We start from the raw sequence: 16,976 nt of genomic DNA on the forward strand, positions 1-16,976 counted from the left end.
GTTTGGGGGCAAGACACGATTGTAAGAGGGATTTTACCTAACAAATGCAATCAGTGTAATCTGGTTTCTTGTACCCTCAATGAATCCTCAACAATAAAAAAAGAAAAAAATGTTAGGCCCACTCCTGAGAGTTAAATTTTATCTGGCACAATTTACTAATAAATGTGTGTTAAAAAAGTTAGACAAGTTACTGAAACTCTAAGGTGTGCTTTTTTTTTCTTTTTTCTTTTCCTTCATAGAATATTTAAAGATTAAAAAGTTGCTGTTTATATTAACATGCTCTTCTTTTTCACCTGTTGCTTTGAGAGTTGTCCTGCAGTTTACTAATAACATCAAAGGATAATTCGCATAAGGGGAAAATTAGCATAAGGAGAAAATCTAAATGTTATCCTTGCCCCTGTCTTTCACTAGTGATGTTTCTTTTCCAGTTTCCTTACCTTTTGGAGTAATTAAGTGAGACAAGAGGGAAAAGAGACTAGTCTATTCCTGAAGTCTTGACTTCAATTCCAGCCTAGTTTTCCAGTTGTATTGTTTCAAGGATTTTTTTATTTATTTTGCCTTTGTACATTAAGTAAAAATTCTCCTCATCTATAAAGTATGGATTGCAATAACACTAACCATCTGCCAATCTTCTAAGTCTTGGCTAAAACATATGTTCTTCCAGGAAGCCTTCCTTCTATTTTTACAATTACTATATAGATTCAGGTGATTCCACTTCTTTTGCCATTTGCATGTTATTGTTATAGTGTTTATCAGTTCTTTTATTTACAATTTGTGTCTTTCAAATAACTAGTTGCTCTGAATTCTTAAAGACATTGTCACAACCTCATTTTTATCTCTTTTAGTTCCAGAATATAAGAGCAACAAGTAGGTACTCAATAAATGTGTTCTGAATTAAACTATGAATAGAATATTAGAAAAAACAATGATAACAGAGATTTTTAATTATGAAATAATATATAAATTAATAATAACTTAGGAAAATGAAGTATTTGAGTAGATCCCAAAGTTTCTGGCCAGGGCACAAACTAAGATCCTGTGTCAGTGACTTTCAAACTTGAGCATGCATCAGAATCTCTGGGAGGGCTTGATTCAGTAGGTCTGAGATGGTGCCCAATACTCAGCATTTCTATGTTGTAGTAATTAGTAATAAGTAATCTTCATGTTGCTGACTCTCAAGAGTCACAAGTCTCATATCAATGAAATTTAAGGTACACATGTGCAGATATAAGTCAAATAATTTATATATGTAATGCACTTTTTATCCATTAATTTTTTAAATTCCAGATTAATATGAGTGTACATATGATTAGATTACATTACTACATACCTAATAATGGGATTACAAGATGAAATGGGAGGTCTACATTTAGTTTTTTGAGGATTCTCCATACTTCTTTCCATAGAGGCTGTACTAGTTTGCAGTCCTACCAACAGTGTACCCCTCTCTCCATGCCCACGCCAGCCTCTGCAGCTTTGGGATCTTGTGATGTGGGCTATTGTCTCTGGTGTTAGATGATATCTCAAAATGGTTTTGGTTTGCATTTCTCTAATGATTAGGTATGGTGAGCATTTTTTTCATTTTTTTTTTTTTTTTTTTTTTTGCCATTTGTCTGTCTTCGTGGGAAAAGGTTCTGTTCATGTCACTTGACCATTGATTGATGGGGTTGTGTGGGCTTTGTCTCCCCATCTTCAGGAAACATGGTCCTAACAGTTGACGGTTGAGTACTGAGGGTTTGAACTATGTGAGCTCAACCTATAAGCAGATTTTCTTCTACTTACGTCACCCCTTAGACAGCAAAACCAGCCCTTCCTCCTCCTCTACCTACTCAGTGTGAAGACTGTCAGGTTGAATTCCTTTATAGTATATAATACATGTAACACAAAAATTTTTCAAAATATTAAGGGGATAAAAATGTTTTTGGTTACGTGGATCATTTTGGTTACATGGATGACGTTTGTACTGCTAAAGTCACAGCTTAGTACTACTTGGGTGATGATATTCCCATCACCAAGTAGTGTTAATTGTATCCATCAAGTAGATTTTAGACCCTTTCTTTTTTTCCTCTTCTCCCTGTTTGATTTTCACTGAGTTTTGTTTTTTCTGTGCACAGTCTGCTTTTATCTGTTAGTTCCAATTTAATAGTGAGTACATGTGGTGTTGTTTTTATATTCTTGAGATGCTTCCCTTAAGAGAACGGTCTCCAGGTCCATTAAAATTTTTGTGAAAGGCTTTAGTTCATCCTTCTTAATGATTGCATAGTATTCCATGGTATACATAATACCATATTTTATTAATACACTTATGAATTGTTGGGAACTTGATTTGATTCCACATTTTTACAATTGTGAATTGTGCTGCAATAAACATTTGAGCGCAGGTGTCATCCTTTCTTTTGAGTAGATATCTAGTAGTGGGATTGCTGGATCAAATGGTAGGTCTACTTTTAGTTCTTTGGGAAATCTTCATATTGATATTCATAGAGATTGTTCTAATTTGGATTCACACCAATAGTGTATAAGTATTCTTTTCTCTCTGCATCCACACTCAGTATCTCTTGTTTTAAGATTTTTTTTTAGAATAAATGTCATTCTAGAAATGATAAGGTGATTCTGGTTTTAATTTTGATTTTCCTGATAGTTAGCATCTCTGGTTTTAATATGGATTTTCCTGATGGTTAGCATCACTGAACATTTTTCATATGTCTATTGGACATTTGTCTATATTTTTTTTGAAAAATTTGTGTTCATGACTTTTGTCCATTTTTTAATGAGATGGTTTGTTTTTCTCTTGCCTATTTACTTGAGTACTTCGTAAACTCTGGTGATTAGCTTTTTATTTGATCCACAGCTTGCAAATATTTTCTCCCATTTCATAGGTTATCTATTTGCTCCTTTAATTGTTTCCTTAGTTATGCACAAGATTTTCACTTAATCAGATCTCATGTATTTGTTTTTGTTGTTGCTGTGATTGACATTGGGGTTTTCTTCATGAATTCTTTGCTTAGGCTGATATCTAGAAAAGTTTTCCCTACATTTCCTCTAGAAGCTTTGTTGTTCCATGTCTTGCATTTAATACTTTTATCCATTTTGAATTACTTTTTGAGATTGGTGAGAGATAGTTTCCTGTTTCATGCTACATGTGGCTATCTAAATGTTCCAGACCATTTATTGAATAAGGCTTCTTTTTCCCAGTGTATATTTGGGTTGTTTTGTCAAAAATCAGTTGGCCATGTGGATGCTTCATAGTTGGGTTATCTATTCTGTTCTATTGGTAAATGTGTCTTTTTGTGTGCTAATACCATGCAGTTTTGGTTACTAGAGCACTGTAGTACAGTTTAAAGTCTGGTAATGTGATGCTCCCAGATTTGTTCTTTTTAAGATTATTTTTTTCTATTTGATCTCTTTTATGTTTCCAAATGAAATAAAGAATGTTTTTTCCATATCTATGGAATATTATATGGGAATTCCATTGAATCTATAGATAACTTTGGGTTTCATGAACATTTTAACATTTTTTATTCTATACATCCATGACAATGACAGGTTTTTCCATTTGTTTGGGTCCTCTGTGATTTCTTTCCTCCATGCTTCATCATTGTCTTTGTAGCGATATTTCACCTCCCTGGTTGAGTATATTCCTAGGCATTTTGCTTTTTGTGTGCCTATTGTGAATGTTAGTGAAATGAGACTTTGATTTGACTCTCAGCTTTCCTATTATTGGTGTATAGGAATGCTACTCATTTGTGTACCTTGATTTTGTAACCTGAGCTTTTGGTGGATTTATTTATAACTTCCAGGAGTCTTTTGATGGAATCTTTGCTGTTTTCTAGACGCAGGATCATATCATCAAAAGAGAGCAATAGTTTGACCTCCTCCTTCCTGATATGGACACCCTATATTTTTTCTTGTCTGATTGCTCTGGCTACAACTTCTAGAGATATGTCGAAGTGGTGAGAGTAGATACCCTTTCCTTACTTCAGTTATTCAGGAGAATGCTTTCACCTTTTCCTCTTTCAGCATGCTTTTTGCTGTAGATATGCTGTATTTGGCTTTTGTAATTTTGATATGTTTTCCTTCTATGATTTTTAGTTATTTTCCCACACATTTGCATATGTGATTTCTTTATGTGCTATACACAAATGCTCTTTTTATTTGTTTGTTTTTTATTAAATCATAACTATGTACATTGATACATTGATGCATTTATGGGGTTCAGTGTACTGATTTGATATACAATATGAAATGCTTGCATTGAACTGATTAACACATCCATCACCATGCTTATTTATTTGTTGTGGCAAGACAAGTATACTCTTTTCTTAATAGTTTTGAACTATACCATCGCATCATGCACATTAGGTGAGGTTTCCCCCATGTACCCTCCTTTCTCCCACCTCCCCTTACTTTTCCCTTCCTTTTCTCTCCTCTTCCCTTCTACTTTCTGGAATATAATTACATTTTACTATGCCTATGAATGTGTAGGTGATTATATATTGATTTTATAGTAGTATCGAGTACATTGGATACTTTTCTTTTACATTCTTGAGATACTTTACTAAGAGGAATATGTTCCAGCTCCATCCAGGTAAAAATAAAAGATGTGAAGTTTCCATCTTTTTTATGTCTGCATAGTATTCCATGGTGTAAATATACCATAATTTGTTAATCCATTCATGGGTTGAAGGTCACTTGGCCTGTTTCCATGTCTTGGCAATTATGAATTGGGATGCGATAAACATTCTGGTGCAAATGTCTTTGTTGTTAAATTATTTTTGATCATCTGGGAATATATCTAGTAGAGGAATTGCAGTATTGAATGGTAGGTCTACTTTTAGTTCCTTGAGTATTCCCTAAACTTCTTTCCAAAAGGCCGTATTAGCTTGCATTCTCACCAGCAGGGTAGAAATGTTCCCTTCTCTCTGCATCCACGCCAACATCTGTAGTTTTGGGGATTTTGTTATATAGGCTAATCTAACTGGAGTTAGATGATATTTCAAAGTGGTTTTGATTTGCATTTCTCTGATGATTAAAGATAAGCATTTTTTCATGTGTTTTGGGGCCATGTACCTGTCTTTTTCTGAGAAGTTTCGGTTCAAGTCTCTTGCCCATGTAAAAATGGGGTTATTGTTCTTTTCTTATTGATTAGTTTGAGTTCTCTGTGGATTATGCTTCTGATGAAGGTCTGATAACTAGAATCCACAGAGAACGCAAATGTTCTTTAAAATAATTTTCACAAAACAAAAGCTACCTCTTGTCACCCAAAAGAAACAACAAAAACAACAAAAATTCTAAACTGCCTTCAAACTTATTTACCCTTTTTTGTTCCATTATTAGTCACTGACATTAAAAAAATATTAATTGCCTGTAGTCCCAGCTACTCGGGAGGCTGAGGCAAGAGAATCGCGTAAGCTCAAGAGTTAGAGGTTGCTGTGAGCCGTGTGACGCCACGGCACTCTACCGAGGGCAGTACAGTGAGACTCTGTCTCTACAAAAAAAAAAAAAAAAAAAAAAAAATTAATGGTTGTGCAATTTAGTCTTAGTTATCAGCCTTTATTTTTAAAGAAACTATCATAATTGTTTAAAGGATTTTTACAGTATTTTTGTTAGTATATTCACTGTATTCTTTAGCAATTATTTTGCAATTTATATTAACATACTACCAGAGAAAGGTGAAAGAGTGTGTATTCTAGTTACAGTAGTTATTTTATGCATTTTTTCTCATAAGCAGTGAAAGCTATCTGGTATTTTAAAAAAGTAATTCACACCACAAATATTTACTCTCTTTGTGCCAGGCATTCTGTTCAATTTTGAGATGTAAGTGTCACTGCTTTTCTTTTTATTGCTAGCTTTTTTTGAGCAACAAATTTTTGTGCACTTTAAAAACAAAAACCAAACCAAAGCCAAAGAAAATAACATAACAAAATAAAATTTGTACATGTTCATGGCCATCTACTCAAAGAATATACTTCATTCCATAGTTATTGAACTCCTAAAATATTCTACATGCCAGAGATGTATTTAAACCACACTTATAACATGTCAGAACCCAAGGCCCTATGTTTTGAGGATTAAAATAAGGCTTTCTAAAAGTAGTGCTATTTAAGCTTATTTCTGAAGCACTAAGTTAATCATAAGAATGTCAATAAGCTGTGGAGTTTCCAGGTAAAGAAAGATATGTGTGGGAAAATCATAGAAAAAAGAGTTGTGACATATCACAGAACCTGGAATTACTTACCATGGCTGAAACAGAGCTTGATTTGAAAGATAGTAAAAAGTGAAGAAAGCATACCCTCAAATCATATGGGAACTTATACACCTACCACATTGATGTGGATTTGCCACCAAGAAACCAATGAAGGCTGAGGACATGATTGGTAATGGGCAGGATTCATGATGTAATAGCTTTAAATGGGACAGAATCGAGGGTCATAGAGTAAAAACAGATGAGTATTTGTAAGCTTTATAATTAAGCTTTTTTGTTGTTCAAGTGCAGTCTTATATTTCACAAGCAACTATTTACTGGAGCAAGAAACTAAGTTATTTCTATCTGATCCCAATACTTAGCACAGGAATAAGGAAATGTGCTTTACCATAAAATTTTTAGCAATGGGAAAGTAGATGGTGTTTAGTTCTGAATTCTTCACCAAAGGAGGAGGAAAGTATGTTGGTCAACTCTCAGCAATGATGATAAGAAACTGAAAGATAGTAATGTCCTTGTTAAGGATAGCTTCATCACTCAGTGGTTAGGGAGGTCCTATTGCAATGGATTCCTTAGTGTTTGCAAGGTTAAGAATTGAAGCTAATGAGTGAAGAAAGGAAAACATTTTTTAAGTGAAGATATAAAAAATGGGCAACAACAACAAAATAGCACAATACCCAGATTTTATTTAATAATTATTCTAAAACTTTGTCATGACATAATTTCTATTTCCTAAATATTTAAGGTCTCTTTTGTTAAGTTGAGAAGACCAGATGTATGTTGTAACAAAGGCTAAATGATAAAGGGTAGCTTAAAAATTATATGTAAGTGGTCTGATGTGGAAACTCATTTCTAAATCCCCTGAATAAGATAAAGTTCTACTGAAGTCTGAGATTATGAAATGATTTATAAGAAATGTCCAAGAGAAAATTGAGTCAAACAAACATAACCATTTATCTGACAGATCAATGCCCTTGAACAAAGTAATTTGTTCTCAGATATAATAAAAGAAGACTAAAAGGATGATGACATTGAGGAAAAAGATCTAGGAGAGAATCAGATCTCAAAATTTTGAGCCTAGTTTCTGGCTCTCTGTTTTTATGAAACTATTCTTTCAATTTACTTCAATTTTTTTTTTTTTCCAGAAAATGCTCAAGTCTGTATTATGGTTGAGACAGCTTAGTGTAGATACAAGGTCAGACACTTAAATTTAAGAGCTTGTCCTAGAAAAAGTGATACATACCTCATTGCTGAATGTCATGAGAGTCACCTCCAAAGTACTCCCCTTGGGAAGTTATGCACCAAAGTTTGTGCCTAGTCCAAAGCACTTCTTTATGACGAGTTTGCAAACTTAATTGTCCAATAAGTTGGATAAGTGATGAGTTTGTAAACTTAATTGTCCAATAAGTCTAATAATCTGCCTACATAGATTAGGTAAAAGAAAGTCCTTCTTGAATTAACGCTTTCAAATGCTATGCTCTATTTTATTTTATTTCTAAGGTATCATCTCACAAACCTCTAAAACTGTATTCTATTTCTTGTATTATTTACTTTAATATGATGTTCATTACAACTTGAATGAGTTGAAGACAAAGTATATTAAATTATTTTTTGATAACTTTTTCTAGATTATGAAATTCTTTATGAGGTATAAATCTTTCTGCCTTAAGCATTTTATTTAATTTATGGAAAATTACTATAAGGATCTCAATAGAGGTTTGAGCCTAACTAAACCTTTTTAAAACTAATGTGGGGTTAATTTGAAGGTCTGTCTCTAATATCTTGAATTAAACCTTATTTATACAGTCTGGGCACCAGACCAGAAGCATCAGGTTCTCTTTGGAGGTAATTTTGATCTATTCAGCAGCCTAAAAGTTCTGAGTCAATTCTTAGGTAGCTGAGATTAAATTATTTGATTAAATAAGTAAATAATGCTCATTCTAGATTTTAAAATGCCTCCTGCCATGCATATTGAGACTTCTTTGTTTAATGTGTTAATGTGTGCAAGAATTCTGCTGTTCTTGCTGAAATATATGCTGAGAAATGACCATATTCTGGGGTTTAAATTTGCAAACTTGTAAAAGGCAAACATATGGTACAGCGTAATTTGTATTAATTTCAAATATCTTAAAAAGAAATTACAAAGTCTGTTGAAAATAACCATATTGTGTAGATAAATATTGTAAATAGAGAACATAAATCATTGCAATGAATTTAAGATTGTAAGTTTATCTGAGGGATCTTTTGGATTATCCATGTGGGTAAAAACACCTTATGGCAATACTATCAATTATGTTTTCCTCCACGACAGTAATAGAGTGATTTTTTTTTCTAAGTTTACATTATCCTGGCAAGAGCTCCATTAAAAAAAAAAAGTTGTATAGAAGTGGTACTAACATCTCATTCTGATTTGTCTAGAAAAGGTCTTAGGCAGCTTTATGTGATTAAATTATGTTTCCTAATGAAGTCCAGTTGAGGTGGGGTGCATTATTCTTTTTTCTATATATTTCCATATTTATTACAAAAGTCAATATTTTGCTTAGAATTTTTGCAAATATATTTAAAAGAGAGCATGGCTAAATTTTTATTTCTTCTTAACATTCTTGTCAGTTTTTTTTTTTTAAGTCATACTTGATTCATCACATTGGTTGAGAGCATATTCTCTTTTTCTACTTTGTGGTAGCATCTGAGAAATTCATTTTTTTCTTAGTTTTACCTACTTTTTATTATGATGTCTAGTTTTACTTATATTTATTTAGGGATTTAGAGGGAATGTTGAGTCTGTTTCTTGATATAAATCAACACATTTTTAAAAATTCTTGGCTAATATTTTTTCAAATAGCTTTTGTCCCATCATCTCTCTCTCCTGCTCTTAAGATCGCAAATTATATGAATTACATGAATATTATAGTTTGTACCATGTTTCATTTGTTTCTGAAACTATTGTTTTATCTCAATTTTTAGTTTGATTATTCTCTATTAATTTATTGTCAGACCCATATGTTTTCTTTCAGCTGCATTCAATCCGTAATTTGTTATCAAAATCTTAAATTATATTGTCTTATTTATATTTTATTTTTTATATAACTTGAAATTCTCTAGCTTACTTTCTATATTAAAAACCTAAATAAAATTGATTTTTACATCTATTAAGTACTAATTCTTATCCATACATTGAAAAGTATTTGTGGTACTCAAAAGTTGTTTCAATTGACTGTTTTTCTCTTTGGGTCCTTTTTCCCTTTTCCAGACATTATATAAAGGATATCATAGAGTCTGGATAAAATATATTTTTCTAATGAGAATTTATTTTATTGTTTGCTGGAACTTCAATTACAAGATCACCTTAATGCAAGTAGAGATTTTCATTAATTCAAATCTAGATTTCAGTCTTTGTATTATCTTGTCTATATCCAGTGCTCCGTACTCCTAGGATATAGCTGCTCAGGGAGTCCAGCTGATAGCCTATCAGTTTACTAGAACATCTTGTACTTGATGTGCCCTAAATTCAAATGTCTGATTTTTAAATTCTGTTTAATTTCTCAGTTTCCTGTAAGCCATTTTCTGTTGTGTATTGCTATTCCTAATTCAGTAACGTCCTCTAGGGGGAAAGTTTTGTGGAATAACAGTCATAACTGAGCTTTTCTACTTTACGGCTCTGGCTTTCCCCCCTCGTGCTCTGGCTACCTTTAGAGCCTGTAATTCCAGTATCTATTTTTCTCACCCAAACCCGATGAGTGAAACTACTAGAAGTTCTGTTTAAGTACCACATAACGTTGAGCTTCTCAGGCGCTCACTTTATAAGGAAATGAAAGAAAAAAACAGAGAAGAATTTTGAGTTGACTTTAATAATTTAACTCTCAATTATTTTAGTAGATATTACTGAATTTAAAATTATTTTGATATTATATGTAACTTTTTTTCTGGTATTCTTGGTGAGAGATTTAGTCAGCTAAAAGTTATTACATTGAAACTCAATAGTTTAATTTCACATTTAACTGTCAATATTTTTTATAAACCATGCTTCATAGCTTTTCATAATAAAAGCCACCTATGTCTATAAAGCAACATTCAGTATAACATCCCAAGAATAATAACTATTTAGAATAATATAATTTATCTTCCTCAATCTCAAATGAATGAAATTAACATTTCATAGCTAATTAATGTTAAAATAGGTATGTTAATAATTTGTCTCTGTGACTTTTTCAGGTTTATTAACTTAATTTCCTAAAAAATACCAATAATCTATCTTTAAACATCTTTAGAACAATGAAAGACAATTTTAAATTCATTTAATGTTCTTATAGGAAATCCAACTCAAAATGGATTTTTCAAAGTGGCTTGATTGAACTTGAATTAAAAATCCTAAAAATGACGACAGATACATTGATTTTCCCTAAAAATTCTAAAATATATATATATATATGTGTGTATTATTCTGGATAACTGGCTCTTGATGAAAACATTTTTCCCCTGTGGCTTATAGGCTGTCAGCAACTAGCAATTCAATGACACCTCAAAATGATTTGGACTCCAGTAGCTCTGAGGAATTCTATCAAGCCATTCACCATGCTGAGCAAACCTTCAGAAAGATGGAAAGTTACTTGAAGCAACAGCAGCTCTGTGATGTTATCCTGATTGTTGGGAACCGAAAGATACCTGCACATAGGTACAGTAGCCTGTATTTATTGGAAATATTCATTCATATGGTTAAAAGTCATAGATCGGTATGCAGATTGAAGAATTTTTATGGTTGTAGAAATTAGGATCTATATTTTAAGAGACTTTAGTTTTCACTCATTATTTTTTATTTTTAGGTAGTAAATTTTCTTTTTAAGATATAAAACAATAACAAATGTTTCAAACGCGAGCTTAACTACAATGACAACTATGGGGGAAAATATTCATTTTGTATGAGTTATAATCATGCTAAGTTGAAATCAATTATAATTTAAGAAATGTGCCTAAAATCTGAAATTAAATATGCTATTCTTTTAAAAATTAAATGAACTAATGAAATCAGATTATTTTGGATATATAGTATTTGTTTCTCTGAGGGATTGTAGGTACTTCATATTAGCACCAGCTTTAAATGCTTTGCATTTATAAGCTCACTTTGTTCGGAATAAAAAGAAATTCTTATTTTCTTCATTTTTTACTAAACTAATTCACTAAATAATTGGTGGAATTACAATTCAAACCCAGGCAATCTAGATACAGAAGTCATGCCTTTAACAAATTCAATAGACTGACTTTCATAATGAGATAGAAAGGTAGCTTTAAATTTTAACAGTTTTAGAAAATGTACAAAATGTACATTCTGGCACTACAAAACTAGTTAATAATCTTAGAAATTGTTTTAGTTAATGCAGACATGGAATGAGGACTATGTGAACATAAAGTGATGAGCTCAGCAACATTCTGAAGAATGATGTCATCAGTCAGGTTCCCTAGTCAGAGTCTGAACCTGGAATCAACTGAGCATGATCTATTTAAAGAGTATCCTCAGAATCAAGGAAGGCCAGAAGAAGAAATAAATGAAGATGGAGTCTTAGTTCATCTGTATCTCCCAAGAAGCTCTGGAACAAGACTTTTTATACATTTAGTCATACCCCGAAGAAAGGGGCAGCAGGTTATAACCTGATTTCTATTTTTACTGTCATTAGATCCACCTGTAGGCTGAGAGTTGTGTGAGTTGTGGCATTTGGAGGATGAGTGAGAGAAGCAGAAACTCCCAGGAAGTAAGGCTGCTCCTACTGGGCCAAGTGACATTCTTCAAAATAGGAGCATCTTGTTGCCATTAGGAGTTAACTTGACCACCAGTGGGCACATGGGTGTGCCTTATAAGGAGAAAAACAATACATTCTAGTTCAAATGGAAAGATGGATTTTGTGTTATAATTGATATAGGTAATGAAGTAGAAAGGAGACATAATGATAATTGCATCATTTCTACTCTAGAAGTTCAATATATTGGCAGGGCACCGATTAAGAACAGGGAAGAGTAGTTGAAAGAAAATCTCATTGGGAAAACATGGAGTTTCATGTAGACATAGTGAAATTCTATTGGGGCATCTGATGAGCAGTTCCACAGGCACTTGAGATATAAGGTTACATTCAAAATCACCCTAACGTTAATGATAAGGCAATGCTTAAGAATTATTCAATATTCAGAGGCCTGAACAGAACCTATGCCAATGAAAGGATTAGGGAGAAGGAGCAGGAAGAGAAGTCAATGAATCAGAGGTGAGCTGAGATAAGAAAGTTTGCAATGCTTTCGCTAAAACATGGATTTCAAAAGGGAATGGGAGGTTAACAGTGTCAAACACCACAACAAATAGAAATAGAACTTAGAAAGGTTTAATAGATTTGGAAGGAAATAAATTTGTAGGGACCTCAATAAGAGATTTTCCAGAGTTGTTGCATGCACACACTTACATATACATTTTTTGCACCTGCTTATCTCACATTAATAGAAGCTAAGGATGCGCACATAAAAATATTAACTTCTGTTATGCGTTAAATCCGTCTTCTAAAATCTAATTCAAATGTTATGTGTCATTAAATCTAAATGTGAAATAAATGTTTTGTGCTTCTCTGGCTGAGTCAGCATTATTTAGTATGTTATGGTTGACGGAGAAGATTTCATGTAACGATTTAAAATTGAATAATATAGGTTACATGATATTTTGCTCTATGGTAATTTGGCCCTGCTGTAAATACAGACATTTTATGCGTAAGATGAAATTGTTAACTTTATGTTAATATATGTCTTGAACCAATATATATATATCCCTGGTTTATTATAGTTTATGTTTGTATCTGGAAATGTTGTATTTAGTGCTTTTGGCAAAACAAATCATTTGACATTGATGTATCTAATTAGTATGTAGCGAATACTTGAAAATATCTGTCTTAATCATTTTGACAAACTTTGAGAATACAAAGAGTTGGTATGCTAGTTACTAACTTCCCCAATGAAACAAATAAAACATTTAAAATATTTCTAACATGCTACTATCTTAAGAATTAATATTAATAAAATAGTTAAAATCATGAATCTTACATATACATAAGGCATTTTGGAGATGCATAAATTATACATAGTTAACAAATATTTTTCAGTTAAAATAAAAAAATATATTTTGTTGAATTACAAAATTTCACCATGCCCTTCCACTTTTATAATACAGAAAATAAAATAAATGACAGATAAAACTTCAAAAGAAATAAATAAAAATAATACCCTTTTGGTTAGAAAATTAGAAAAACTTCTAGATAACAAGGTTCTATATGTACTGGAACAGAACATGTAAGGGAAAACATGGTTTTCTTTTTTTTCCCTTAGAGGGTTCTTAGAGAAAAAAAGTGCATTCGAAGTTTACTATTCTTTTGCATATAGATGGGAACACCATGTATGGTTCTTCTGGCATGCTCTCCTCAGCTCTGAGCATGTTCTCATTTTCTTGGAACCAAAGGTATTCCGGGCTCATTTTTTGTGTACCTTCCTCCAGCACTGCAGTCTCTTCTTTTTTCCAAGTTGCCTGTAGTGTACATATATGCACACACACACACACACACAACACACATATACACATGCAAATCATAAATATTTCTGTTTTTAATGTTAGTAACAAAGAATTGATATTAATACCCCCAATTTCAACATGGCGATCAAATGTCATAGTTTTTCTCAAATCTTTTCCCATTCCGTATGGGCAGAGTTTTGAGTTATTGAAGGTACCGTTCGAGACCACCTGAATAAATATTGCACATTAGCTAGTTACAGAGTGTTTTGTTTTCCCTGTACTTATAAAAGTTATATTTATATTATCCTGTAGTCTGTTAAATGTACACTAGCATTATGCAATTCTGCATGTATGCATACAATAATTAATTTTTTTTTCTAAAGAATGCTGATGATCATATGAATACTTAGAGAGCTGTAATCTTTTTGTAGTGTGGAATCTTTCTTTGGTCTTGATGACTGCTGACTTTTCAGGGTGCTGGTTGTTCAAATAAGGCAATAATGAAGTTTACTACATCTGATGATGCTCATTTCATGAAAGACTTTTCCGTATCATGCAATGCTGTTTGATAGCATTTTACTTACAGTAGCACTTCTTTCAAAATTTGAGTAAATTTTTTCTTCATCCCTGCTGCCTCTCTATCTACTAAGTTATGTAATATTCTAAATCCTTCTTGTTGTTTCAACAATATTTAAAACATTTCATTAGAAGGAGATTCCATCTAAGAAATCACTTTCTTTGCTCTTTATAAGAAGCAGCTCCTCATCCATTTGTATGATCATGAGACTCCAGCATTTCAGTTACCTCTTCAGACTCCACTTCTAATTCTCTTGCTATGTTCACATTTCCAGTTACTTCCCCAACTGAAGTCTTGAACCCCTCAAAGTCATACATCAGAGTTGGAATCAACTTCCTCCAAATTCCTCTTAAGCTTGATATTTTGACCACCTTTCATAAATTGTAATTATTCTTAATGACATTAAGAATTGTGAATCTTTTCCAGTAGGTTTTCAGTTTATGTCATCCAGATCCATCAAAACAATAACCATCTATGTCAGTCATAGACTTAGAAATGTATTTCTAGCTAGGCACAGTGGCTCACGCCTGTAATCCCGGAACTCTGGGAGGTCGAGGAGGAAGGATCCCCTGAGCTCAAGAGTTTGAGACCAGCCTAAGCAAAAGTGAGATCCCATCTCTACTGATAATAGAAAACTAGCAGAGTATTGCTGTGGGCACCTGTAGTCTCAGCTACTCAGAAGGGTAAGGCAACTGGATCCCTTAAGCCCAAGAGTTTGAGGTTGCTGTGAGCTATGATGCTATAGCACTCTATGCAGGGGGCAGAGTAAAACTCTGCCTCAAAAAAAAAGTATTTCTTTTGGGCTGTAGGACAGAGGAGTAGGTAGGCCTGAAAACGATATAGTAACCTCCTTGTACAGGGTGAATATAAATTAAGTGTGCAATTTTTATGTAAAATAATTTTAAATTGCACACAAACTTTATGTCCACCCTATATATTTTCACCACAGATCTTAGGTGATCGCTCCACTGTCAATGTATAGGATCAATTTGCAAGGAGTCATTTTTTTTTTTTTTTTAGCAGTAGGGCTTAAGGTAGTAAACCAGGCTGTAACCAGATGTGCATCATCCAGGCTTTATTGTCCTGTTTATAAAACACAGGGAGAGTAGAGTTTACATAATTATTAAGTGCTCCAGGATTTTCAGAATTGTAGTGAAGAATACTGAAAGAGATTTGAGAAAAATCAAGTCAGCAGAAATTACCTAAAGTAGAACACAGAGTAAAAAAAATATTCTCAATTTTTGAACAATATATATGAATTTGAACTTAAATTTTTGAACAATGTATATGAACTTTGAATTTTCAAAGTCTGATGTAAGAAGATCCATCTACTTCTCCAGAAAGCTCAGAAAATCATAAGTTGAGCATATTAAGTAAATAAGTAAATGCCTACCTGGGAGTATTATACTCAAGAATTAAAATCTTCAGATAGAAAAAAATAAAAACGATAGAGATAAAGGAAATACTACATTAGGAAAGCAATTATAGAAACAAAAGCTAACTTTCTATCAAAAACAATAGTGTCTAAATGATAATAAAATTATATTTTTCAAGTCCCCAAAGGAAAAAAAATAACCTCACCCTAATAAGTGAAAACAACTTCTGTAAGACATTTTACATGCATTGAAGTAAAAATATTTTCAGATAAGTGAAAGCCGGGTGAATATTTTGCCCTCAGACCTGTAAAAGAATTAATAAAGTAATGTCTTCCAGTAATGATACCAGAGTAAAGCCTACCTCTTCAGAAATGAATGAAGAGTACCAAAAAAGAATCAGGGGATAAACATAAAAAACCCTTGCTGTAGCATATATGTTCTTCTTTTAGATTCTTGATTGAGCAGAAGGGGATAAGTGGAGTTATTCTGTTGTTAATTTCTTACAGTGTCCATGAGGTAGTGTTATTTTAATTGATGATAAACTGTTACTGGCTAAAGTCATATCTACACATAGTCAGAAAGTATTTGTGGAGGGACCAAATTTGGTGTGCAGCTTGTTTTTCTACAGACTAAGAGATTAAATTTCATTTCTAAATTTTTCTAAATAAGGAATTTAGGCAACAGAAACTATATGTATGTTTCTCAACATCTAAAATATTTAGTATCTGGCCTTTTACAGAAAACATTCCTGGTTTTTGTTCTAGGGTAGCTACTTTAATGATACACACTTTTTGTGTGTGTGTGTGTGTTTTTTTTTGGCCGGGGCTAGGTTTGACCAGCATATGGGACCGGCGCCCTACTCCTTGAGCCACAGGCACCGCCCTAATGACACACACTTTTGCACACACACACACACAAAGGTGTAAAAGATACAGTAAAAATGTTAACAAATGAGATGAAATAAATATAGTAGACAGATTAATCCCAGAGAACAAACAAAATATTTAAAAACATAGAAATGGATAGCATTAAACACAATTTTATGAAATAAAACTTTAATAAATTGTAAAATCTAGATAATGTGGATAATATCTTGGAAAATACAAAAGGCAAATGTTGGTGTACAAAGAAAGCCCAACAATAAGGCTTGTAACTTATAAAATGATGGAAATAGTATCAAGAGACCATATGGGGTGTCCAGCATGGCCAGTGGCTGTCTATGAATGTTGATCTGAGAGTTGTCTTGAGGCACACATTAAATGTACAAACACTAACAAAAGTTGTTGAGCA

The 16,976-nt window shown here is 32.7% G+C and overlaps 1 protein-coding gene across 1 annotated transcript in view; it reads left to right on the plus strand.

Annotated features, from left to right (window-relative positions):
* KLHL1 (kelch like family member 1) overlaps positions 1 to 16,976 on the plus strand; it is a 326,246-nt gene that overhangs the window by 90,074 nt on the left and 219,196 nt on the right. Inside the window, exon 2 of the mRNA XM_053563984.1 lies at positions 10,692 to 10,874. Coding sequence (XP_053419959.1) covers positions 10,692 to 10,874 — 183 coding nt within the window. The remainder of the gene's footprint in view (positions 1 to 10,691; positions 10,875 to 16,976) is intronic.

The sequence above is a fragment of the Nycticebus coucang genome, chromosome 15, assembly GCF_027406575.1.
Source record: "Nycticebus coucang isolate mNycCou1 chromosome 15, mNycCou1.pri, whole genome shotgun sequence".
In the NCBI taxonomy this organism is placed as follows: Eukaryota; Metazoa; Chordata; class Mammalia; order Primates; family Lorisidae; genus Nycticebus; species Nycticebus coucang.